Source organism: Tetrao urogallus, assembly GCF_951394365.1.
Source record: "Tetrao urogallus genome assembly, chromosome: Z".
NCBI lineage: Eukaryota > Metazoa > Chordata > Aves > Galliformes > Phasianidae > Tetrao > Tetrao urogallus.
The window spans coordinates 335528-363060 of NC_136816.1; the positions used below are offsets into that span (position 1 = coordinate 335528).

Genomic DNA, 27533 nt, shown 5'->3' on the forward strand with positions numbered 1-27533 from the left:
CACAGGTTTTAGCATAAATTACGGACCAGGAGGATATGTGGTCCCTTACAAAAGTGTGGCTAAGAAGGAAATCTCTGCACAGTTTAACCTTCCACAACCTCTGAACTGCATCGGGGGTCACAGTACACCAGTGCTCCCAGCTGCTGTCCCTCCACCACTCTGCCTGCAGCGAACCCCTCACCCTTTCCATTTGGTAATAGTATTGATCTGCTGGCAGCAATGGGCTGGATAATTAGCCAGGAATTAGGGTTTCTATTACAGCCAGGAGGCTACTCCAGCTGATTTATCACCTGAATAATTTACTGTGATTGAAAGGAAATTAAAACGAACTCCATTTGACAACTGTGCACTTTTATGGGCTTCAGTGAAGACTCAAAAGCCAAATTAATAGCCTCGTGTTGCTTAATAGTCTACTGAGAGTAAATATGGGAAGGTTTTTCCTCTCCCGACATGCTTTCTTAGGCTGGATTTTAGAGTTGGTTTTGTTTCTGGTGGTTTTTTTCTTCCCACCAATGAAGCCATAGCCTGAATCAGAAGTTGTTTCAGCTGATAGAAGAGGAGCAGTAAAAACTGCAGACCTGCCTTCCAAGCCACTTTTTGCTCCACGTTTTCTTTTGATCAGAGATATGCTCCATATTTTTCACTGTTACTGAAAACCATGTAGTTTTGGGAAGAAGTAAATAAACAGTGGCTCTGCTTTTCTCGTTACAACTTCAGAGTAATTTCAGAAAATCCTCAGCAGCCCCATCCACCCAGACGCAGTTTCCCTTAGGGAGAAAACCACATTAATTTTATGCCAGAGACCAGGAGCAAGGTCCTACATCTCATTCCTTCCTTCTGCTTCTCTAATGACTTTCTGAGTAAATGAGTCAAATCAAAAATGAAATGTAAGTCCTGAAAAATAAGTCCTACTTTCTCCCTTTTTCTTGGACACTCCCTGCTATTCCTGGAGATTAAAATCCCATGCTGTAGGAAGCGCTGTACATCTCCCTGCGTGCTCCTCCTTTGGTCAGCTCAGCTCCTTCATTACAGCACTTTCTGAGGTCAATCAAACATAACTAACTGTGCACAACTTTTTTACTCTTTCTGATTTACTAGTAATTCTTTCAGCGGTGTTGGATACGCGGAATTCAGCTGCCTGTATTTATCTCCAGGCTTAACAGTACTGCATCTCACAAGTGAATATATTGCTTCATGTTTTTCAGGTTAGCTCCCTCCTGCAGTATCCCCGTATCATTCAGAAACGAATTCAAAAAGAGATGATCAATTCAGTTCTAGCTAGAAGTAATGTGAAAGCATCAGCAAAGACGAGGGAATTATCTGCTATTATCAGCAAGTTGTTCTCTACTAATTCAGGGACCTACACAGTGTTGAACCTGGTCACATCATGCTATGCTTCATTATGGCCCCGATCTAAAGTCTGTTGAAGTCAATAGAAATATTGACCGGCTGATGTGTCGGCTGCATGGTGCTGCTGGTTGACACTCGTGAGCAGAATGCCATCGCAGTGATGGCACTGCAAACACACACCTACGTGCAGCTCAGAATCATTTCCCAGAAACACGTGAGTGTTCTGCCAACATCTGCAGCCAGTGCAAATCAATTGTGGGCTGTTTGCAGAAGATGAGATGAGCACACAAGGGGACAAAAGCGATGGAAAGGCATTCACTTAAACATCAGTTACTGTTCATAGCAGGATTCTTGTAGGATAGAGTAAGGCCAGAGTGTGCCTATCCTCACATTACACTCCAGTAACACGTAGATACCAGTGGACTCGGTTTGCAAGGGACCTCCACCTTCCCATCTCACAACTTCTTGACATCACAGCACAGCATTCACCTGCCATTAAATGTTTGTCATGCACTGCATGTGTGGGTATTACATACCAGTCCTGCAGAGTGCACTCGGGTACACGTACGGCTGTATCACAGGGACACTAGGTTGCTCGATGAGACACATAATGCCCTACTTCCATCCCCTGACAAATCTTTAATTATATCCCGACAAATCTTTAATTATACGAACATATGGTGGGATCCCTGCCTCACCCTATGCCTACAACAGACTTTGTTTCTGAATGAGGTACTGTCTGCCATAGATTCTCTTGTCACTGCCTTTCCTCTCAGCATTGCAATAGCCTGTAGTCAGAGGTAAGTATTCATTCCCTGTGGTCTTCTTTGTCTCAGTCATCTTTTACAGTAGATATGAAAACTCAGATTGCCAAGTGCACAACGTGTTTGGAAGTAAGAGCTAACCTGCAGGTCTGCATTTCACAGAAGGGAGCTGAAGAACAGCAACGTTAAAAACAGAAGAGTAAAGGAAACAGAATGGGTGCACTCAAGGTAAAGGCTTGGGCACTCAAGGTGCACACTGCTTGGGCAGTGGTGAGCAGGCACTCTGACTTAGGAGATCAAAGCCCTGCTTATGTAAGTGACAATCCACAGTTTCCAATAAACAAGCCAAAACACCCAGAAAATAAATCAGAAAGAATTCAGGCAATAGGTGCCAGCCTTCAGCTGGAGGCAGAACGCGTTCAGACTGCAGATGTTCAGCTATGTGGAATGGACTTTGTTCTCCCACATCACTGCTCGCTCTGACACAGGGACTGTGCCCAGCTCACAAAGAAGAAAAATTAGACAAGAACAGCGAAACAGAGAGGAAAATATACTTTCTTGTCTAAAGAAACACGAGTCTTCCCGTAAAGTACCTGGAGCCCTCTTCAGCTGACTGTCACAGGGACACCAAGAAGTTTTTGTGCCTAAACAACATCCGCAGTGTTCCATTTGCTCCTTCTGCATGTTTCTAACACAGTAGGTAGGCAGTGGATCAGCACTCCTGTTAGACTCCCCACTCTTCACAAGGAGCACCTTTTCCTTAATTTCCTCTTCAGAAGCAGCTAAGGACTCCATGCATCCATTGCTGACCTAGTTCCTAATGCACTGACTTCTGAGTTCAACCACATTCTGGACTGACAGATTCTGAATGCAGATCACAGTTCACTACAGTCATTAATGGGAGAGACAACTCTGGTTTTCCAAGTCACATGGTAATGCTTCCATCTTCATCTAGTGAGAGGTATCCCCGCCTTTGGTCTGTGCATTGGAATTAGATGATCTTTAAGATCCCTTCCAACCCAAAACATCCTGTGATTCTAGGATTCTACATTTTCTTTCTAACTGATTTTTTTTGTCTCACTAATTGGTCCAGACAGTCTCTCCACTTTGGTTAAGTTTCACGACAGCTTTGCTTTACTACCAAAGAGGTTAAACATGACTGCTTACTAAAGCAGTGCAGTTCATATCACATCCTTGAGAATCAGACATTTGTATTAATTATGCATGTTCCTGTTGAAAATATACTTTGCATGCCACCAAAAAGCAAATGCCATTTCGAACAACCACAAGCCCTTAATCATAGCCAAACCTCCCAAAAGCAAATGGGAATGTTAAAGCAAATGACTAGCAAACTCCATTTGTAATTAAAAATGCCTAAGCAAAACTATTCTGCTAGGGACCTTTCGTATACTACAGTATCTTTCTCTCAGAAATATGTTTCTCAGCATCTGTTTGTCTTCTCAGTCTGTGCAGAAAGTGCCCTTTTTACCTGATCAGTAGAAGCATATCCCCAGATTTGATGCTCTGGTTGCACAGCCATTCCAGTTACAACTGCTTATACAGATCCAGGGAGATCCTTGCTCCAGCAATAGCTGAATATCCCTGCAGAAGCCAGCAGACTTCAGAAACATGCTCTTTTAATTCTTCTTTCTGTTAAACCATCTCTTTGTGTTCATGTCTGGACTGCATCCCATGAGCTACAGTTCTACAAAACTCAGAAAATTTGGAATACAGAAAACTAAGGAAGGTATATGAAAGTTAAGCAGGGACAGATCTAGCATCAAACATCTCTGAAGTGACCAATACTGAAAGTGCTTACTGTAGTAGGCAGTGGATCTGTGCCTGTCCCCTCCATTATCCCTGGTGTTAAGGATGGGATAACCACCATCTAGTGGTACGTGAAGGCCATTTCACCTTCAAAACGTGCTGCTGGCTTGGCTTTCCTAAGGAGCTTTTTTAAAGAAAAACTGAATTGATTTCAGCAACTTCCTCACCTTTTTCCAGGCTGAATTTAGATTTACAGAGCTCACAGATACAAACCAGGGAAACCACAGAGCCAGCAGAAACTGGTAAAAAATGAATGACAACAAATGACAGCACGCGTAGGCTTAAGGGCGCATGGAGCTTCTACTCTACCACTCCACACATGGAGTTTTTTCTTTAGTTACGCTGATGCATGTTCCTCAATACTGAAGTCACAGCGGTAATAGATGGCCACGTTCCTGATACTCTACGGTGTCTTTCAAATGTTTAGACTCCTCTAAGGGAAACCACTGTTTGTTTGCAGTTCGAGGAGTTCAAACACCTTGCTAAAATTTAATATTAGTAACACTGGAGATTAGCAATGAGTGATTACATTGCTAACTACAGAAAATGCAGCAAGCGAGGCCTGTGTTGGACCTGACAGCCACACTTTCGTTTCTATGTCCCATGAATTTAAGTCTGAGGCCTACAAACAAAAAGCATGTTAAGACACACAGCCAATAATTTTTCTTTTTTTTTTTTTTGCTTTTACTTCTGCATAGCGTCTGCTAAAATAGAACTTTTCCTCCAAAACATTGTGCCGAATCTTTTAAAATACACTGCTAGCCTGCAGGTGCAACAAGTTTACCTTCACATATTAATTGGGTGTTTCTCTCTGCAAATGGCCAATTAAATGACTAACAAGCCATTTCCAGATATAAAAAACTAATTTGTGTGTGCAATCAAGCTAACTATGGGCCAAAATTAGGCATAGAGTTTTACAAATTTATTCCTTATTTTCTGCAGCTTACTTTACGTCCAACAGGAGTATCAGAAGACGTGATGCTCCTCATGCCCTCACTTGATGTGACTGGCCCAGATCAGGCGTAATTTCATATCTGAACACATGCTAACCTTCACACAGCTGGTGTTTTGTGTCATTTTTAATAGTCTTCCGTGGTCAACATGCTCTTGGCTGAAGAGCTTGATACGACACCTGTTTCTCCATGCACATCTGTTTCTGCTATTCTACTATTCTACTATGCACTATTCTGTTTCTACTGCACATTTCAGAAATAATTTTTTGTTGTTTTCCACTAAGGAGGCCTCTGCCAGGAGAAAGCATATCTGGAAAAAGAAAAAAAAAGTTTAATGTTTGGAACAGTACCTGCTCTGGTTTGATGGGCTCTGTTGTCGTGAAAATGTCAGAATAATGCTGCCTCTCGAAGACTCGATCCAACACTTCTAACTGCTGCTGGGTGAACAGGTCTCCACGCATCTGTTTCCGAAGAAAATCTCTACCCGGGAGAGAATGGCCATTGGGTACTGGAGGTTCCTGAATACCTTTCAAAGAGGACAAAGAAGACCGATGAATAAATGGGCATTAAAATGATGAGTGTCTATTTTATCCATCGTATAGGCGGGTACTTCATTGCTTACTCAATGAAGAATCATAGAGTACGGGAGCAAGACGCACATTGCTAGAAGATGCATTGATCATTCCTCCATTATAGCTGACTCTCAAAGCAATCATCTACCATCACTGACTCCACATATAATTCAAAGGCATGACAAAGGGTAGCAGTTACACGTTTGTTCTCAACGCTGCCATGCAATATTTGATAACCTGTAATGGTCAAGCTGCAGTAAGACATGGGAAGATAAGTACAAAACCTGATGTCAGATCCACAGTCCACTTGGCCCAGCTCCAAGGAGGTCTGCTTTGCCTGTTCACTGCCATAGCTGTGCCTGTGACACCTGCCAGTCTTGCTGAGCTCCATTCTATGCAAAGGTTTGACTATCATGTGCTCACATCAGGAAGCAAGGACTCATACTCCAGAGCCATGTTCAGCTTGCAGAAACTGGACAGTCAGTTTTCCAAAGAGACACTAATAGCAGCACACAACCATTGGAGTTACCACTGCAACACTCTGAGGAAGCACTCTCCCAGCTCACAATGCTACTTAATTGTAATTTCACTTTACATTTCTTAAACTGATTGGCATGATGAAAGCCAGGGCCCTAAGTCAAATTTTCTCGCTCTGTCTCCCCCTCCTTCCAGCAGAGGTTGTTAACAGAAGTAGTAAGTGGCTGCTCATGGCTTAAAAAGCCATGAGACAAGTTCGAAAAATGTTTAGATAAGCAGTTAAAAAAAAAACCTCTTGCAATATGGGAGCTTGATTCAGTTTGCTTTATTGAAAATTTGCAGTGGTTTCCTGTCTTTCCTTCATCTGTCAGTGCTAGAAATACATCTTTTACGTTCTGAAGGCAGAGATATGCAGTATTCCTAAGGACTCCAGGAGGTGGAACTCCAACAACAGCAGTGAACATCAGATTTTGACTCCAGATGGCAACACCACACTACACAGAGGAAGGAAACATTGGAAAGAAAAAAAAAAAACACTTAAGATCTGTTTGGTTGCAAAAACCAACGCTTAGATCTTCTTTGGTGGGTTCCTCATCACATTTTCTGATAGCAAGTATAAAATGGCATCTGTGCAAAAAGACCACATTGCTGCCAACACTTCTGTCTTCATACCTGAGCTGGCCATCAGTAACAACTGATGTGCAGCAGACAAGATTTTCCAAGAAGAACAACTGATTCGAGGTCACCTTTTAGCACAGCTGAGTGCTGCAACAGATGCTGTGTACCATATCCAGAAAATCTGACTCTTTTAAGACAGGTCTCCAAAACTGAAGGAAGAATATATGGAAACACTTCTTGAAATCCAGATCAACCTCTATAAAATTTTCTTATGCTAAACAGGCTTTTGAAATTAGCAAGTAATGCTGGAAATGTTCTTCTAGATTTTCTTCTGATGGTTCAGATAACAACAGTGTTATATTTACCTGCTTAAGTGAAGTCAGGCAACTTAAATCAAGAACAGGCAATGTTGGCATCTGTAAAGTGCCAGGATCAGTTTAAACCATGCAGAAAAAAATAAGAGCCTGTCTTCTGAATAGAATGTATAAAGATATATACGGAGCTACGAAAAAATATGAGCAGATATAAGAGAGCAATGTATCTTTAAATCTTATTTTTTTTCCTTTGCTATTCTAAATCAAATAATATCTAATTGATGTAGTGCTGGGTTTAGTCAACCATCGCTTATAAAATTAAAATTCTAGTTGCTAGCTGCTTGGTAGCAAAAGGCAGGGGGGACTTTCTCTCTGGAGCATGAAAACACAGGCTTTAAATTTCAAGTGGAATCATAGAATGGCTTGGGCTAGAAGGGACCCCAAGGATCACCAAGTTCCAACCCCCCTGCCACAATGATGTTATTCATAACTTGGCATCAAAGTTGAAAGTTTTTACAGTTTTGGCCCAAATTGGGCAATAAAAGAGAAGGAATGATCCAAGAGGTTAGTACTGTCTGGAAGACCTTCCCTGTGACTCTACCAGGGAGCATGCATCATCTCTAACAGTGTACGCATCATCTGTACATCTAAAGACGAGGTGTACAATGAGACCAGATTGTATTTGCATCCAGTGCAGCAGACTCGTGTTTCACAAGCAGCCCTTGTTCCACAGTGTTTGCACAGAGCACAGTTCTGCTCTTTTTCTAACGAATACATTTGGAAGAGACGGACTGATGGACACAGCAATGGTGGGACAGGGCAGGCACTAGCAGGTCAGTCTCAGGGCACACTGCTGGGTGCTGTGCTGTCATTCCTGCCCCTAAGGCTTCTGATTCACAACTATCTTGTGAAAAGTTTGGGAAGACACACTATCAAGTGCCAACATCTCTGATCTGGTCACACTCATCCCTATCTGCCCTTCCTCCCAGACCGCACATCCTGGCTGGAGCCAGCCATGAAAGTTCAGGAAGGGAAGGACATTTCCAAGGAAGCTTCTCTGTGTGGGAAATCCACACATAAAGAACATACCAGACGCACAGACAGAGGCTCCTGAACGATGTGCCTCTCTGGCACAACGCTGGCAACATGGTAAGGTATGAAAATAAATAAGGGAATAGAGCTTTGGAAGGTTTTGAAATTCAAGATCGGGATTTGATGCCCTGCTGGGAGTGCAGCCTGGAGAGGAAACCACAGGGAGCTGCCTCCTCCCTGCCCAAACACCAGTGTGTGTTAAGGTCTCTGATGGCAACCCAAGGGTCTGGGGCCAGCTCAGCCTTCAGTCATGCTTCCCAACAAAGTCCACTATTGCTGAAATGAAGGAGCAGTGCATACATACTCTGCTGTTAGGGAGAAAGCTGGGCAGAAAGGAGGCAGAGCTGAAACTCACGGAACAGCTGGCTGCTGCTCAGAAGATCCAACATTTGTGTCATGAGGCTTTGGCAGCTGCCCAAGAAAGCTGCTCACTTTCATAGAATTATAGAATCACAGAATCATAGAATCACAGGATGGCCTGGGTTGAAAAGGACCACAGCGATCATCTAGTTTCAACCCCTGTCCCGTGTGCAGGATCACCAACCACTAGACCAGGCTGCCCAGAGCCACATCCAGCCTGGAAATTTCTCTACTGCTCTCTTACCACATCCCTTCAGCAGAGGGGTTGTTCTCTCTCACTGCGTTTCCCAAACTCTGACTAACTGCAGGCAACTGCCGGATCTCAGTTTACAAGGAAAGGACTTTCTGTATGCTGCACACGACATCTAAAAAGTTCACAAAGGTCTTTAGGATACGTTTGGCTTTTAGTCATTACGTAAATGTGAGATAATTACCATCAGCATTATGTACTGTTTGGATGCACTAGAACATCTTCGATAATTAAAATACCACAGGCTCATTTGTAACAGTTTCAGTTATAAAATGGGCTCCAGGGAGAGGTAAAACATTTTTCATAGTCAGTGGATGCACCTAGGAGAGTTATGTTCTGTTGACAGCAGCACTACATGTGTACCTATCTACTTGCAAAGCACTCAGTTCCCTGTCCTATGGCATCTTTCCAAGATGGCCAATCATAGAATCACAGAATCACAGAATGGCCTGGGTTGCAAAGGCCCACAGTGCTCATCCAGTTCCAGCCCCCTGCTGTGTGCAGGTCACCAACCAGCAGACCAGGCTGCCCAGAGCCACATCCAGCCTGGCCTCCAATGCCTGCAGGGATGGGGCATCCACAGCCTCCTTGGGCAACCTGTGCCAGTGCCTCACCACCCTCTGGGTGAAAAATGAATAACTAAGAGCACAGGTATCATATTCTCCTTAGGAAAGAAGACTCTCACCCCAAACAAACGTTTTGTCCTTTACCAGACTATATAGGTCGGAATTGTCCCACAGGATCACAGCTTTCTGAACAACCCTGGATGCTATGCTATGCACTTCCCACCAGCACGACACCAAAAGCCCTTTCCCATGCTTAACAGAAGTCCTGTTAGTCTAGGAGGAGTTATGCACAGAACTGGTCCAGCCCTGGGAAGAGGTGCCACACACAGTGCTGCCAGCAAAATCTGCCTAACCTGTATGGATTTCACCTGGAAGCACAGGGTCTTTGTTACTACAGCTTTATTCCTGGGGACCTAGGAAATGACAAGATCAGTATAGAGAACCCGATAAGCTGTGACTGCATTTTGTAGCATAATTTTATGGTTAATTACCTTTCCTCAACACATTTTCTGAAACTGCAGGAGACATCCACAATTGCCAAACATGTCTACAACAGATTTTTTTCCCAATACTCACCATGCAAATCATTCATTTTTAAACAGTGTTTTGCTTATACAATTCTAGTACCATAGGTCAAAATAAGGAGAACAAATGGCTGTCAGCCCTATCTTCACAAAACACCACAGCAAGTTTTGAGGCCCTACAGCTTAGCACTGAAAAAAAAGCGAAGTCTGAAGATATCTATTTAAAAGGAAAGAAAGAAAGAAAAAGATCCATTCTCTCTAGCATTATTTCACAGAGGGAAAACAGTACAATTTAATTTCTGTGTTATGAATCAATCCTGCAAAATAGCACTGCATAGATGAGCCCCACAGAAGAATCTAAGCCAGGTGACAGGAATTGGTGCCATGCACAACTTCAGCTGGGTATTTCCACTGTTATTAATCTTCACAATGCTCTGTGAATGGCACATGCTACTGGTATGCTTGCCTGGAGTGAAGAAAAGACAATCTTCTGGTTTCGGGCTTTCAGGTTGTTTTATTTTTTAAACAACTTGGGTTTGCAGGGTTAATTAAGGAAGTAAATAGCTGGTGCAATGAATGGCCCATATTCATAAAGGACGTGGTTTCTGTCTCTAATTTGTACTGTCCAATTTCATTACTTGGTATCATACCTAATTACTCCACCTTATAGGGAAATGCAGGCTAATTAGGAAAGATGTTATTCACCACATTTAAAACACGATGAAGCAAATGAAATATTACCGGGAGGTAAAAAGGTGATTTGTTTCCTTGTAGCATGTCTGTAAATTAGCCCAGAGAAGATGAAGACTTTGTTTAATTACCACTCAGGGAGGCTTTGTTTAAAATGCAAACAGAATTTTTATGGCACCTTCCCAGGCCCATGTGCATTTGGCAGCAAGCGGTCTGCTGGCCTTCCTAGGAAGGTATTACTTTCTGAATCATATATGCTGTGAGAGACCTTTGTATTCACACCATCTGAGTTCTCTAAGCTCCGTTATTTATTTTTTCAAATGACAGTATTACTAAAAAGAAACTTTATATTTTGAAGTGTACACAGCTGATCATCACACACAGGTTTCCAAGAGAAATCACTACATTTCTCAAAGGCGGGTATGGGTTTTGCTGTAGATCAAAGTGAGAAAGAGGGGAAAAAAAGATAAATCACCAGAGATCCAAAAATACTTTTCATTTGGAGAAGATATCAGGCCATTTCGATAGCACTGATAGAGTCTCTGCTCTGTCTCCATTACCCACTGAAGGCAGCCGGAGTCAGGAGCTGACTACGCTAGATTATATTCCCTATAAGATGGCCACCAATATATATATATATGATCTTCAACCTCTATTGATTGACCAATTTCACAAGCAAAGACTGGTGAAATGAAGCTGAAATGAACATCATGCTTTAACTCATTGAACCCATCAGGCCTGAGTTAATCTCACTGCCCACTGTCTCTGATAGAATTCAATTGATCAATCATGTTTCGGTGATAGTACCATTTCAGTGGCTTATTGCTTCTTCATTTCAAAGCTTGACCCGTCAGATATACCAGGACCAGCTCTGCTTTTCTTGGAGACACAGAGACCAGCACCTGCCTACTGCAACATATCGCCTTATGTCCAGGCTTGGGGAAAAAAAAATAAGAAAAAAAAAGAGGAATTTTTGCTGAACACTCCCATGTTAGCATTGTATTTTCACACCTATTACACTGATTTTACAGTCAGAATAGCAGTAAAAACACAACGAGGCCGAGGAATCAGAATTCCATGCCATTTGTCAGCTCCCATTCACACACGACCCTGCATTTGGGCAAACATTGAAGACTGACTGCATGGCCTCCCCAAGCTCCATCCTGCAGGCACAGCACCAAACGGAGCGGTGCTACACCCTTCTCCCACACGGACAGGCTGCTGGCTGGTGCTGCCTGCTAGCCCAGCAGAACCAGGGAGGGGGGAGCTGGAAGATCACAGCTCACAGCGCCTGCTGGCTGCAGCAGGATTGCCACGGTTATGTCACCATTTCCCATCTGTTCTTTCCTTCAAACACATGGTTGGCCTAGGTGCACCCTCAAACTGCCCCACAGCCCAACCCTCATCCTGCATTTGGCTTTGGCACAAGGGCGTGCTGCTGCCTAGGGCAGTCCGTGCAGGCACAGGGCTGCTCAGGAGCAAAACAGTTCCCACTTTCGTCACCCAACAGCCGTCTGTGAGCCATGATCTAGCCTCTCTGCGCTGGGAGAGCAGCTCTCTGCTGGTTGAGATGGCTGCAAGCCCTGCCTGATTCACAGGACGCAGCCTGGTGCATGTGCCCACAGGTGTGCCCCACTTTGCTGCCACACACTCAGAGCATGAGTCCAGGAATGCAGAACCGCATCTGGTGAACCGACACCAGCAGAAAGAGGGATTGTTTAACTGCACAGCTTTCCCATGGGGTTACTGCCCGCTTCCTGCTTCTGTGATTTTAATCCTACAGTAGCCACGTAGGAATCTCATAACTGACACACCTTGTGAGCCTGACAGCCCATCTGTTTGAAGCAAACGCTCACGTGCACAGTGCCACTGAGTGAAGCAGGACTGCCCGTGCATGGGAGCTACCATGGCAGCCCAACTGTGCTCCAATGGCCCATTGCACAGCACAGCATGCCTCACCTGTGCCCAAGGGCTGCCTGCCACACTGCCCAGGGCTGCTGGCAGCCCTGTACAGGAAGACCAGGAGCCACAGCAGTTTCCATGGCCACCTGCCCAGTCCGTGGGAGCGGCAGCAGGGCTGATGGAGCTGCTGTGCACATTGCGACTGCTCTTACAATGCGCTTTTATTTTAAAAAGCAGCAAAAATGATGTCCAGAATACCTTTTCCAGTGCAGAATTCAGAACCAAGGAAGGCTTGTCACTAAGGAAGCTGAGCCAGGAGGTCCTGGAGCTGCCAGCCAGGAAGCAGGCTCTGCATCCCTCCATGGTGCACAGACACACACTGAGCAGCAAGGTCCTACCACCAGCTGCAAAGCATGGGAGAAGGCTGCTGCCTCTGTGGCTTCCATGTCTTGCCAGGAGAGATAGAAATTCAGTGCATGTGTATATAAAATAACTTGTGTCTGGTTCATCCATTAATTATTATGAGAAACCAATTCTGTTCGTAATTCATTCCTGTAAGATGTGTTCAGCAGCAATCTGTGTAGGAGTGGACATTATTTCATGTAGTCTCAGCCTACAGTGCGTTTTTAAATCACTGTAATAAGATCATCAAACCTGCTTTAACATAGTTTATACCTACTTCCATACCACACTATCACGTATATTTTCATCATTTTTTCCCCCCCAAAATATTGTTTCCATACGCACTTAGCGACACTGAAGATGAAATTTGGTTAGCTTTGGAAATGTCGACCCAGTCTGCTGTTACAGGAGACAGGAGAGTGCACAGCCCTAAGAAACTTCTGCACTGATGGCGCACAGAGAGAAGTGCTGCACAGGGCAGGCAGTCTCTGCTCTCCTGCAGGCATTTGCAGGCACTACTGTGCTGCACCAGCAGCAGAACAGGAGAGGAGAGCCCTCCTTCCCCATCATGGAGGATTCAGTTATCTGCAGAGCACTCTGATCTGGCCTTGCCAGACCAAAGCACAGGAGCAGAAAAGGTTGCTACAGGAGGTTTGAACATTGCAGGAGTGCAGGCTCTGCGTGACCGGTAGCACCTGCAGCCTGGCGACAATCATCCCTCAATGTCACTGACAGGGACAGCCAAATTTCTTCCCTTGCAAGAAATGACACTTGATGAGAAAAACACAGGCTATTATTCAACTTACAATAGTCAAAACTAATCTTTCCATGCAAGTTGGCATAGTTTCCATGCAAGTAAGGCATAATTTCCACTTGATATCCTGAATACTTTGCAAAGCAATCTCTGCAAAAGTTACCTGGAGAGAATAGAGGCAGCGCAGGGCTGACCCACGGCTTCTGTCACCGGGTGCCAGACTCACTGGCACTGGGAGCACTGCGGGGTCTCCAGCACCTTCTCCACAAGCAGCTTGTACAAAAAGCCACTGCTAACTATGGATTTTTGACGTGCAAAGTTTAAATAAAGATTTGTTTCACAACACGAAGGGCTGCAGCCTCGTGCCTGCAAACGCTTAATGCTGAACAAAGAAATCTCTCCAGTGTATTCAGCAGCGTGGCTTACATGCAGAACACAAACCACAGGAATAATTTTTAAATACAGGTTACACCGAGTGCGAATTTAAACATGCTTTTCTGCATTTTATCCACATCCATTAGTTGAGTGGTGTCATTAATTTTTGAAAACCCTCTGCAGCTCTGTAGCGCGGGTTGGTAGACCTCAAAATTGTTGACAACTTCTCACATTTAGGAACCACTGCTACACATCTGCCTTCCACTTCTCTGTGTGCTTGCGTGCGCTCTGCTGCACAGCCCTGCTCTGTGCTTAAGGAAGTGTGCAAGAACGCTGGGTGCACTGCCAGCACCACTGCCTGCCTACCTTCCATCTCCAACCAGCAATGCCAAAGCAGAGAGGTTTCCCCGTTAGTTCAGCTTCTGAAGCAGCAGAACGGTGCTTTTGCTCCCACTGACACTATTTTAGCTTTTCAGGTGTATTTACTGCTCTGTGCTACTTGGCTCTTTTAAAAGCCGCAGAAGGGAAGATGACAAAAAAAGCAATCAGTGACAGAAGATAAATAACGCTTTGCTGTGGATGTTTTTGTTTTACAATTCTGCCTTAAACGTTCTGAGGCACTGAAACAAAAATGATGAACTAAGATCCTACGTTTAAGGGAAAATAGCGTAGCTCTTTGCTAATTACTGTAATTAATTAGTGTCATCTAAACATTAATTATTTATCACGCAGTAAACTCAGCAGTCTACTGTACAATTCCCCTGACAGTGAGCTTATCACAAGAACACTCCTATTAGGGAGCTGTGGACTGTATGCATCCCCATTATTTCCTGCCTTGATGATGGGGGGGCTGGGGGTCCCTTCTGGGGCTGCACCACCAGAATGCTGGCAGCAGACTCCCATAGGTGAGCTGCTCCTGCTGCAGTGCCGAGGGACGGGGAGCAGCTCCACCACACCACTGTCAGAGGTGGTTCTTTTCCTACGTGTGAGCCAAGAGTTCTCCTGGGCTGCCTTATTCGCCTTCCACATAATGCATTAACTCCTCCAGGAAAAAAATGACAGCAATAATATGACCAGAACTTGGCAAATTATTTCCAAGGACTGCTGAGTCTGAATGCTACCTCTTTCTTCACGACAGCCAGCTGACGGCAAGTGAATAATTTCTATGAATATGTAATGTCGGTTTGAGAGCAAAGGTCCAGCATGACAGACACAGGTCTCTCTCGTTTTTGCTCCATGCCACAGATGCCAACAGCAGCGAATGTGATCCTGACTGCACCATACATCCGCATGGATGGAGATTTTTTTTTTTTTTGAGGCTTTCCATCCATTGGAAATCACAGACTGACTGAATCTGAGCCCTTGTTCACAAGTGGGGATCATTTCTGAAGAACCGTCTTACACAGAAGCCTGAGCAGGGAAAATCCTGAATGAGCTGAAATAGCCCATCGTGACGCTCTTAATTAAAAATTATTTTAGTTTTCCAGTTCTACATGATTTTAGTGTTTGAACAGCTTTTAGAGATATATATGTGCAACCACTCAAAAGTAAATACACCTGCCATTGCTGCATCTGCATAAGGCCGACCATCAACCCCTCCTAGCCTACCATATGCTCCATCTCCTGACCATCTCTGCTCAAACACAGCTGACCCAGCCTGTCCATCTCCTGCAGGGCACCACACTGCTGCCTGCGCTTGCAGCACAGCACACTGCATGCACTTTCTAGGGCATTTTTCTATTGCAATCCTATGTGGTTTAACAGACCAGCTCAGCCAGCCCCCAAAAGAAGGGCAAAAGAGCATACATTTTTTAAAAATACTACAGCTTTACCTGTAAAATTTCATCAGATTCAAGGAGAGTCTTTATTTTCTATGTATGGTGTGTTTATTCTTTGTTGTAATTCTTGGCTAAAGCAGAACAGGAGAACAAATAGGGGAAAGTTGGAGGTGTTTTTTGAAATTCATAGGGACAGAGGGAAGGAGAAAGGGGGAAAGGGAGGAAGGAAATTTTTCACTTCAGAAACACTTCACTTCAGAAGCAAGGTTTGCTACCATTGCATGGAAGGTACATAACACACTGACCATGGGGAGCTGCAATAAAGGGAGGGACAGGCTGTGCAACTCGACAGGGAAAGACAGAGCCTTTCCATGCAGCACTGCAAGATGGGCTAGGGTTTGTTTCCCCTAAAGAAACCGTGGCAGCTCTGCCCATTTCTGTGGTGGGGCAATGGCCTACAGCCTGCTCAGCCTCACACCATGAAGATGAACGTGCAAGCATGCCCCTGGCCGCCGAGCCTTCAGCAGCCCCTGTCCTTGGGGCACATCCCACCCACCCGGCCAAAGCCTTGCGATGGCTGCCAACATCTCGCTGAGGACCTCTCCTCACCTTCCGCACTCACACACCTCTCCGTGCCTCCAGGAAAGCTGGCATCGGCTCCTACCATAACAAACTCAATCGTTCTCAGCGGTGCTCCAGCAAATAAAGTCATTAATTACGGCCCTCTCTCCACACTGCCGTTGGCTGGAGCAGCAATCAATGTGCAACCCCTCATTGCCTTCTCTCGGGGAGTAGACAGATGCCATAAAAATAAACTGCAGCCCACACAGAACCCTGCCAGTTCAGCGGCAGCAGGCTGTGCCCAGTAACAGCCGCCACGCTGCGTCAGCCGGCACGGCGGTATTTATTTGGTCTGCCGCATCCATAGGGGAAGGCAGCCCATTAAGCGATCATTTTTATCTTATAACGTCAATTTACTTATACTGATTGGCTTCCTGCTGCCAAATATCAATTAAATTGCAAATGCCTGCTGAAGCTTATTTTCTGCTACTGTCTCTTTTCCTTCATTTCCTTTTTTCTTTCTCTCTCTCCTTCTTTTTGTGAGAGAGAGTGAGAGAGAACCCTATGTTCGAACATAATTTAATTTATTTCCCTTTCCATATCTCAAAGGAAAATCTATAACTCCCCCTAGAAGGCCATTTGCCCTCTGTTATTGGGAGCTGAGGTATCACAGCACCGGGCAATTTGTTTCAACCGGCTATCGGCAGCCCATCAGGACTCCTAAGGACCTCTGCCATCTCAGTGCAATTGTATCTGGTATTGCCATTTATGATTTGTTTTTAATAGGTGCTGCTAACCATCATATTCCCAGATTTCAGTTCATACATGGTGCACCCACTCTGCTACCTCCTGCTGCTCCAGCCTGCTTTCCTACGATGTTCATCAGCTGCTGAAAGAGATTTCCACGCATGGAAATGCCTTCAAGACAGACTATTGTTAACTCAGGCTGCTGCTCTCCAGCACCCGTGTTTCTAAAGCTGATAGCGTGGCCAGAACTGCTGGAGCTTATATGCTGTTCCCGTGACAAAGAGCTACATGAGCTGGCTTTGACAAACGGTGATGGATGGCACGAGCTGCCCAAGCAGAAGCTACCAGTGGGCTCTCCCCACTGTTTGCGTGCTCTCATATCCATTTCTTGGCCAGGTCTTCCCATCACAGCCATGTTCAGTCAGCTCTGGACATGCATACCTCAACTATTTTCCTGTTCTGTATGTATGTATACAACCTGTGTGCACATGGGAAGAATACTGCACACAGAGATGCATTTACAAAGTGAGAACAAACGCATCCCTGTGCACATGCTTTTGTCCAGCCAGCCATATTACCCAGCAAAAAGAGAACTGATCAGCCTGAAAATAAACAGAAAAAAAAAAAAAAAACCTGCCTGTCAGGACAGTGTTTCTCTTGTTAGGTGTTTTAGCTAGCACTGTCCTTCCTGTGACCACGGAAGAGGATGTCCACAAATGCACTGCCTACGAGAAGTAAAATCCAGTCATGGCTGTGTTAGAGTACATCATCTCTAGGGCAAAGACTAGCATATGCTGAGTAAATGACACTGATACAACACAGCGTTTGCAAGTGCGGCCCTGGGCAGGGTCTCCATGAGCCTGGTACCAAGCCCCAGCTCTCCACAACACTCCTTGAAGCCTTGCACAAGATTTTTCTAACCCCTGGTGCCTCAGCTTCCCCACCAGTGAAGTGAGGAAATCATAACTGAGCACACTGTAACTCAGTAAAAATCTTCTGATCAGCCAAGTACTATCCACTGTAACTTGCTTGTAGTACATCCAAAAATTCCTTAGTTCTTGAAAAAAGAAAAGAAGGGAGTTTATCCTGGGTTTGCCAAGTGCCAGGGTGATTATCATGGGGTTTGCAATTATCTACACAGCAGACCTTCGGACAGAAGCTGCATGAATTTAGTTAAGACTGGTTTAAAAATGTAGACTCATCTGTATCAATGATGCATTCAGTAAGAAAGTGAGCTGCATGGAATACACCAGTGTATTCCACCTGGGCTATAGTAGGAGGAAGGATGGGGGATGTAAGAATGCCAGGAAGTTCTGTGGGCTAGTTATCTGCTGGGTGCTCCATCCTGAGCCACAGCCAAGGCGAGCCATGGATACCTCCCTCTCCAGCAGCTTCTGCCCATAGAGCGATGAAGGAACACTAACTTCACACTCTGGGGACAAATGCTGCATTTTCACCCGCAGCATCCTACATGCAAACTACTAAAAACTTGCCTCAGTGATGACGTACCTCTGTAATTTGAATTGGGCAAGCTAGAGCAAGAGATCCCAGTGGTTTACACTGATTTCGCTTGCCTGCCACCAGCTTTCAGGGGCACCATGGATTTTTCACGTCACCATGCTGAACTTCTCTCTTTAATGGACCAGTTAAGGAGCACTGTGGTGATCTGTGAGGCACCAAAAGACATCTGTGACAAGGATCATGAGAGCAAGAGAGGGAGAATGAACAAAATGAAGAATTACTCAATTTCAAACTCAAAGCTGTGCACTTTAGTCATTACACAAAAAAGAGTCTTTTGACTCAGTTGCAATGTATTTTTAGGTCTTGGCCACTTTTCCCATTGCCAGCTAAGGCCATGATGGCTAGGGACTGTTGTTCCTCCTTTCTGACTGGGTTTTTTTAGGAGAAGATCTTCTTTCTCAGTCTGGAGAAATAGAGCTACCAGGATACCAGTACTCTGAGAACAAACCAGGAAGGAAACACAGAAATTAGAGAAGTAAAAATTCTTTCTTACTAACAGATTTCTGAGAAAAGAAAGAAAGAAAGAAAGAAAGAAAGAAAGAAAGAAAGAAAGAAAGAAGAAGGAAGGAAGGAAGGAAGGAAGGAAGGAAGGAAGGAAGGAAGGAAGGAAGGAAGGAAGGAAGGAAGGAAGGAAGGAAGGAAGGAAGGAAGGAAGGAAGGAAGGAAGGAAGGAAGGAAGGAAGGAAGGAAGGAAGGAAGGAAGGAAGGAAGGAAGGAAGGAAGGAAGGAAGGAAGGAAGGAAGGAAGGAAGGAAGGAAGGAAGGAAGGAAGGAAGGAAGGAAGGAAGGAAGGAAGGAAGGAAGGAAGGAAGGAAGGAAGGAAGGAAGGAAGGAAGGAAGGAAGGAAGGAAGGAAGGAAGGAAGGAAGGAAGGAAGGAAGGAAGGAAGGAAGGAAGGAAGGAAGGAAGGAAGGAAGGAAGGAAGGAAGGAAGGAAGGAAGGAAGGAAGGAAGGAAGGAAGGAAGGAAGGAAGGAAGGAAGGAAGGAAGGAAGGAAGGAAGGAAGGAAGGAAGGAAGGAAGGAAGGAAGGAAGGAAGGAAGGAAGGAAGGAAGGAAGGTTATACACTTTTAAAACTTGAAATATTATTAGACAACAGATATGAAATTGCAAGCTGGGGGATGTCAGGATGGAGCACAGCCCTGCTGAAAAGGACCAGGAGTACTGATAGATGGCAAGTTGAACACGATCCAGCAACACAACCTTGCAGCCCAGAAAGCCAACAATATCCTGTGCTGCATCAAAAGAATCATGGTCAGCAGGTTGGTGGAGGTGATCCTGCCCCTCTGCTCTGTGCTGGTGAGGACTCACCTGGAGCACTGTGTCCCAGTGTGGAGCCCTCAGTACAGGAGAGATGTGAACCACTTGGATCAAACCCTTTGGAGGGACACAAAAAGGAACCCAAGGAAGGAACACCTCTCATACGAGGAGAGGCTGAGAGCTGGGGCTGTGCAGCATGGAGAAGAGAGGGCTGCAGGAGACTGAGAGCAGCCTGTATCGAAAAGGGGGCGATAAGGAAGAAGGGGACAGACTAAACCAGGTCTGCTGTGACAGGACAAGGGAAAATGGTTTCAAAATAAAGGAAGGAAGGTTTAGATTGAATATAAGGAAGAAGTTTTTCACAGGGAGGGTGGTGAGGCTCTGGAACAGGTTACCAGAGATGTGGTGGAAGCCCCATCCTTGGAGGCATTCCAGGACAGGCTGGACAGGGCTCTGAGCACCTGATTGGTGTGGATGTCCCTGTTCATCGCAGAAGAGTTGGGCTAGATGACCTTAAAGGTTCCCTTTTGCAGAAGCCTATGATTCTATGCAAATATATTACACACATGGGAGAAAACACAAATGAGTCCCGATGATACGGCAGGAGGCTCTTGAGCTCTTTCCAACCACAGAAGCAAGCAATCATTATCTGTGAGCATGGGACAGCACTTGCAGGTTGGTTTGGGAGCTTCCTTCCACTTTGCATTGGTGTGTGTAAGAGAAGACTGAAGAGAAATGCACCCATCCATCAGACTTTAAGCTGCTAGGTATCACTGGATGGTTCACAGTTAGCATGCAAGACACTGCCCCAGCTATCTATTTCTCAGTAGCACTTTATGCCCTTATATCACACAGTTGAGAAATCATTATCAAATCAGGATATCATTTTTTTAGAACTCCGACACAAAACCTGTCTCATTCAAAGGAACCTTGTTCAGGGCTGTCCAGCTGCTGAAACACATCATGCAGCACAACAACACTGTGTTCTAAGACCTTCCAAACAAAGAAGAATCTGAAAGCTAGCGCTCAAACAGACCTCACGTAGCTGTTACAGATAATTGTACGCCAAGGAGAGCAAAAACAGCAGGAGTACATTGACAGTTTTACCATAATTTGTTAGAAATGGAATTTGGACAGGGCTGAAGTGGTTTTAACCGATGTAAAACAAGCCTGTATCTGCACCTAGAATGCTCAGCAAACACAATTCCTTCAATGTGGGCAACTGTGTGTGCAAACACCTCGCGCCCTCTCTGCGGTCAGACCTGCCTCCCCCTGGTCCACCACAACAGGCAACAGAAGCAAGTCCTTACCTGACTGATCAAATGCATTCAGACAGCAGCAGACAGCGCCTTTTGATGTTTCACTACAGTACGCAGCTACCAGGAAGCAATTCCATGAGTATGTAGTGGCCGCATGACCAGAAAGCCACCATTTTTCCCCAACGTTCATCCCTGATAAATGCCCAAAACCCTGACTTCTGCTGTAGACATCTTTTTTGGCATGTTGCAAGTCAGCCTGATCAGTGCGTAGCTGAAGCAGCATTTTGACTGGACTTCCCTTCAACTCAGGGTCAGAGGGAAGCACCTAAATTTAAGATCTTTGTTTCCAACCTTAACCTGTAACATGGTACTGCAGCAATAAAGAAAAATCTGTTTTCTGCCAGTGCCATAAGATAATTACAATAAACACACTTCAAGTACAAATATCTTTCAGGAGATTCTCAGGTGACATTAAACATGGGAAAACTACATACTTAAATTTCCTGGGCATCTGACAGAAGAAAGACATTGATTTGTTTCCGAAGTGCAAGTGTTTTGACTATTCTTTCCATCTCCAAAGTCACAGTCATCTTTATTTAGATGACTGCTGCTACAGAATTAGGAACACACATACACAGGAACACAACACAGCTGAGCAAGCATCTCCATTTACATGCCATTCTCCTTCACTGAGGTTGATGAAGAAACAGAAATCAAAGACCATGGCTCTGAAACTGATTCCAAGCAGAAAGTTTTGCCAGATTTCTCAAGTTTCAGTGGCGTGCATCAGACAAGAGTCACTCAGCACAACAGGAGAGCTGCAGTTCACAAAGAGCAAACCTCAGATCATCTGGGCAAATGCACAGAAATACAGACAGGAAAATACAGGAATCCAGCCGAATATGAAATGACAACACAATTTGGAACACGTCTTCTCCTAAAGCTTAGGAAAATATTAGTGGAATGCTGTATCTATCAGACAATTTTGCCTAGTATTGGGGTAGGTAGGAACACTGTACCTCTGGATTTTCTCAACTCTTTCCATCTGAAAAATCTGCTCAGAAAGCAAGAAGGGAGATAGATTTGGCTCCTTGTGCAGCACATCTGGATATTCTGCTGTCTGCTGTGGTTCTGCCTAAGTTGCTGCATGTCTGAGACCCCAGGCAGTCACCGGGCATGCAGAGGTTCTCCATGCACAGGGAGGAGGCATGGGAAATTCACAAAGCCTGAGCAGCAGAGGCTGTTGGCATGTTCACACACTGTGCTCATGCCAGTTGCACTTGAGCCTCGGCACACACATTGCACAGGGCATCCTCCTCAGTCTCTATCTGCAGTTCCACGGCTGGGAAACAGAAGCTCTGCTCAGGTGTTCTGTGCGCCAACGAGGCACGCAGCAAATAAAGTACCATCCTTTGTAGGCAGAATCACAGAGTCACAGGATATCCCAGGTTAGAAGAGACCCGTGAGGACCGTCAAGCAGAGCCCCAACTCCATCCAGCACCACTCAAAATCCAAGTGCAATGCTTGAGAGCACTGTCCACTGCTCCTTGAATTGCAGCATCTTGGGGCCATGACCAATGCCCTGGGGAGCCCGCTCCATGCCCACCACCCTCTGGCAGGAGTAGAGAATAATGGAAAAGGTACTGACAGCCTCTTCAAGATCTGCTGCATCCTGATCACTAAGTTACAACCAATCTGTCAAGGTGCTTGTCTTGATTCTGGGGCATTCAAACAATAGACATAGCCTGTGTGAGCCCAGACTTCTGTAAACTCATTACAACCTGAGACCAATACACCAAAAATATAAAATAGAAAAGGAAAATGCAGCTACAAGTCTGCTGCAAATAAACTCGCAGCTTGTTTTATGTTTCTTTCCAATGCTGGCTAAATCTTTCAAATAATGGAATAGCTTTGTAAACAAACGCTAGGTGAGAACAAAGTGGTCAGGATTCAGTCAATCGAGTGTGCAGTAACCTCTGCCAATGAATAAACTGTGGTACAAACAGTACACAAAAAGCTATGTTTCAGCACAAAAAGCTGAAATGGAAAAAAAAAAATCCAGTGTCAAGACACTCCATCGTCTGCCTCTCACTGATTCAGTGTTGTCTGCTTACCAGGAAAAAAGAAAAAGAAAAAGAAAAAAAGTATCTACTATAATTCAAGATTTCATCAGTTTGAAAGGTCAGCTAAAAAAAAAACAATCCTGACTTGAAAATCTCAGTAACCTTGAAGTTGGACTAGATGGCCTTCAGAGGGCCCTTCCAACTCTAAGGGTTCTATGATTCTGTGATTCTATTCTATATTTCCTCTTTTCTGAATGGTGGCAAGTTCCTGTTAGTCAGAAGGACTCATCTCGAGTACTTGTGAATAGATTCACAATCTATTTCATTTTGTGTTAACACTTAGAGCAAACTGCCATCAAAACTGACAAATCCTGCTTTTCCACAAGAGTCTTTTCCTCAGAAAACGCAGTCCAGCAAAGGAATTCCAGCCAGCAGCAGCACTGACAGTATCAGGGAATCTGGTATCTCCTCCTCAACTGGATTTTAGTTAGACCTATATGAAGAGAGAACCTTTTAAAAACATCTCTCACACAATAGCTTCAGATGAGAGCAGCTGAAACTACAGCAGGTTTGTAAGGAGTTCCGAAATTTCAGGCTTTTCACTGACATTGCCTGGGGAAAATCCCAGCTCAGGTGAAGCTAGTGGCAAACCTGCAGGTCTTCACTGCAGACCTAGAGGAGAGCTCTCTTGAAAACTGGGGCTACATGAGGCTGAAAATGACAAAAATGCACGCCCTGCACAGAAGACAGCTGCTAGGTTGCTCATTTGAGAAGGGAAGCTGTCTTGCGAAGAGCTTTTCTGCACAGAGCTGCAGCTGTGCTAAACCATCTATGGACAAGCATCACGGGGCAGAAGCAGCACATCTACTGAAACCTTGCTGAGCCGTGTGGGAACCGGGTGGGAAGCTTGGAGGAGCGCAGGAAGCTGCAAAAGCACGTTCCTCCCACTGCCCTTCGGAGCCAGTGGAATTGGCCCTACTGATTGATGGCCCACAGATCTCTTCACCGCAACCACGTGGAGTCGGATCCTTCCGCTCCAGAAATATCACCCTGTCTCAGCAACAATCATACTGATGTGCCAACTACAGGAAATAATGGTGCAGTGTTTCAAATGGCTTTTTGCACATAGTGGTAGAACAAGGATTAATGGCTTTAAACTAAAAGAAGGTAGATTTAGATTTAGGAATAAATTCCTCATAGTGAGGATGGTGAAGCACTGGAGCAGATTGGCAGAAAAGCTACAAATGCCCGATCCCTGGAAGCGTTGGATGGCCAATGACCAGGTTGGAGCAAGTGGTGGGAGGTGTCCTTGCACTTGTAAGGACCCATCTGAACTACTGTGTCCAAACCTGGGGCCTGCAGCACAAAAAAGATGGAGAGGATCCAGGCCACAGCGATTATCAGAGGTCCATAGAACCTCACTTGTGAAGAAAAGTTGAAGGAGTTTGGCTTGTTCAGCCTGGAGAAGAGAAGGCTCCAAGGAGAACACTTTCAGTACTTGAAGTGAACTTGCAAGCAGGAGGGGACTGGACTTTTTTACACAGTCTGACAGCAACACGGCAAGGGAGAATGCTTTAAGCTTAAAGAGGAGAGCTTAGGTTAGAAGTTAGGAAGAAACTTTTTATTCAGAAAGTGGTGAGACACTGGAACGTGTTGCCCAGAGAGGTTGTGGATGCCCCATCCATAAGGCCATATGGATGCCCCGGGCAGCCTGATCTGGTGGGTGGCAACCCTGCTCAAAGAATGGGAGCTGGAACTAGATGATCTTTAAGGTGCCCTCCAACCTAAGGCTTTCTGCGATTCGCTCTTCCACAAACACTGCTCCTCTAGTGGCACAGGAGTTATGCCAGAGGGATGGCATAACTGCGTAACCACTGAATAAACTTTTTTTTTAATTCTCATACTTTAATTAAAAAGAAAAAAAAAAAAAGAGAGAGCGAAAAAAAAAGACTATCAACTCACATAAATTCCTCAAAGATATAGACTGGATCGGATATAACACAGATGAAACCAGCACTGCAACGTAAATAGTGAAATTAGAGCAAACACTATTTAAAAGGACTGTTTCAGTGTATGCATGGTAAGGGAAAAGCACTTCTGCTGGGAAGACAACAACCTGACAGTGCAAACAGCTCACCACACTTGCGATCCCTAAATGCAAAAGGACAATCTGAATCAGCAGCAGAAATTTGAATCGGTACTTGCTGACCCAGCAGAACCTGACTCTCCTCAAAGGCTTCATCTCATTATAGTCACTGGAATTATCTCCAAGAATAAAGACGACTCAAGTGAGTAAACATAGCTGAAGTGGTCCTAGAAAATGTTTAAGTAAACTCCAGCATCTCCCTGGGTAGGAGTTTCTTTCTCTTTAACCTCTTTGCAGACTTGAATAAATACCCCTGCTTCACTTGACTGCCTTGAATCCACAGTTTGATTTTTAATCTGTGTATGTACTTCACAACACTTCTTTCTGGATGTTACGAAGCCCATAGCCATGTCTATATATGCATACGTCCATGTTCTGGGTAGACATCACAGCTATAAAGAAATGCACATAACACCTTTTGAGTCTCATTCTTCACACACGTCAGTCCCTCCTCTGACTTCCCCAGACTGACTTTCTGCTAGGCTGTACAGCATTACAGTGTTCGAGTTTATATTGGCAGGTGATTTTTTCCTCTCCATAACCTTCATTTTTTCCCTGCATAGTCATTCTGGATCTGTTTCTTTCCCCTGCAGATTTAGATCCTCAAAAGCTTCAGTTATTTGTAAATTTGCCATGTCCCAACAAAGAGCTAAGAGGATAACATCAATCCCCACCACATTCTGTCGCGTTCAGTTCCTTATTGGGGTGAGAGGAGTCACAGGGATTTCTGTCAATATGGGACCCAGCCAGCAGTTAATTTCTGCACTGAGCTGCATCACTCATGGGCTGCCAGACTCAAGTGCCAAAATCTATTCAGGAAGCTCCAAGCGTGTAGTCTGGAGTAAGACAAGATCCCAATAGTCTGTCCAGGAAAGGAAGCTGTTCAATGGTTTCATGCCACAGTATTTAACCAGAGGTGCCCCATGACCAGCAGTACTCAACACTGACTGCCAGGAAGAGTGTCCCATGTATGGCCAGAGGAATCCCACAACTCAGGCTTCAAAGAAAGGGGAACTAAGATCATCAGTTGCCTGGAAACCGATCGTTGTGGTTATGAAGCCTTGGAAAGCTGTATCCTGACAGAGAGCCCCTGCGACTTTCCAGGCATCTCTTTGTCTTTCATCTCCCCTGTAGCCAAGTCCCATTCTCCAAAAAGTGACAGGCGATTCAGGGGAAAGAGGCAGGCTACCGTGCTACATCAGATCTGCTTCCCACTGCAGCTCTCTGCCACTTCTCCCTCTGCTGTCAGCTCCTACTTTTTGTTGGCCTTCCTCTGCATTAAGCTCTCCTGGAAGCTGATGTCACAGTGCTCTGTAAAGCAGCACTCTCACCTGTGCCTGTCTGTAATGCTTACAGTTTTTATTTATTCACAGTGGGAGGCCATGGCTTGTTCTGGTGATGCAATTACTCCTAGAATTTACAAACCCTCAATGTGAGACTGGCTCATGGGCACCACGGGAAATGTGTCCTGCAGCTTCAGCAGGCTGCACAGATTGGTACTGCTTGGATGCCTAGAAATGAGCTTAACCTGGGGAATCCCTGTGTGAAAATGTGATGATCATAGCACGGAATGGCTTTATCAGGCATTGGGTTTTGCAGACACACACACGCACGAGGTTTCTTTTCATCCTCATTAGCATCTCTGCTCCTCTTGTTGGCTTACCTTCTTCAACAGAAGGCTGTGACCCAACTACCTTTAAGCATACAAAGTCTATGGTTAGACTGTAGTTAAAGAAAAGTCATATTTCAAAGAACTGAGCTCAGCAAAAGAAGCATACACATCTACATTATTGTATCGGATGCTGAGAGCAGCACAAGGCTGTGCCTGCAGAAAATGGAAACAAAACAAACAACCTGTACAAACAAAGGTCTCCTGCCATGGTAGTTTCAATTCCCCATAAGCCTACATCACTGAGAAGACTCCACACCAGTGAATTTGAAAAATGGTCAGCAGAGCAGCTCTGCGCAGGTACTCAAATCTGCCAAACGTCTCCTGCAGCAAGAGGATGTGGGTGGGTAACAGACAGACACATCCTGTGCAGGAGTTTACTGACAGTTTCTTGCTAGATTCTCCTGCCTTGTTTCTGGCTGCATTTCCCCATGTGGAGCCAGTTTGGCAAAGACTTTGATGTAAGCCATTCAGTGCTACATGTAGCTCTTTCCTTTCACCAGCTGCATCTGCCCAAGGAAAAACAGGCTGACTGTTCTAGCACAGCCTGCGAGCCTGTAACGAAACTCCCCTATCCTCTGTCATATATTAGCTGCACACATGCTGAGCAGCAGAAGCAAGATCCAAACCGTGCCAATCTCTGCAATAGCAGACACTAACCAGGAGGATGGCAACTTGCACAAAATCACGCTGAGGCAGTACTAACCACAGCAGGATGGGGCCAGCCAGTGGCTGTGCCTGTG

At 45.0% G+C, this 27533-nt stretch overlaps 1 protein-coding gene across 4 annotated transcripts in view; it reads right to left on the reverse strand.

The window, feature by feature from the left end:
• PAX5 (paired box 5) overlaps window positions 1-27533 on the reverse strand; it is a gene marked incomplete at both ends in the record, with an annotated part of 107753 nt that overhangs the window by 61600 nt on the left and 18620 nt on the right. For all 4 annotated transcript variants that reach the window (XM_079548811.1, XM_079548810.1, XM_079548812.1 and 1 more), the window contains one exon: window positions 5245-5420. In XM_079548811.1, coding sequence (XP_079404937.1) covers window positions 5245-5420 — 176 coding nt within the window. The remainder of the gene's footprint in view (window positions 1-5244; window positions 5421-27533) is intronic.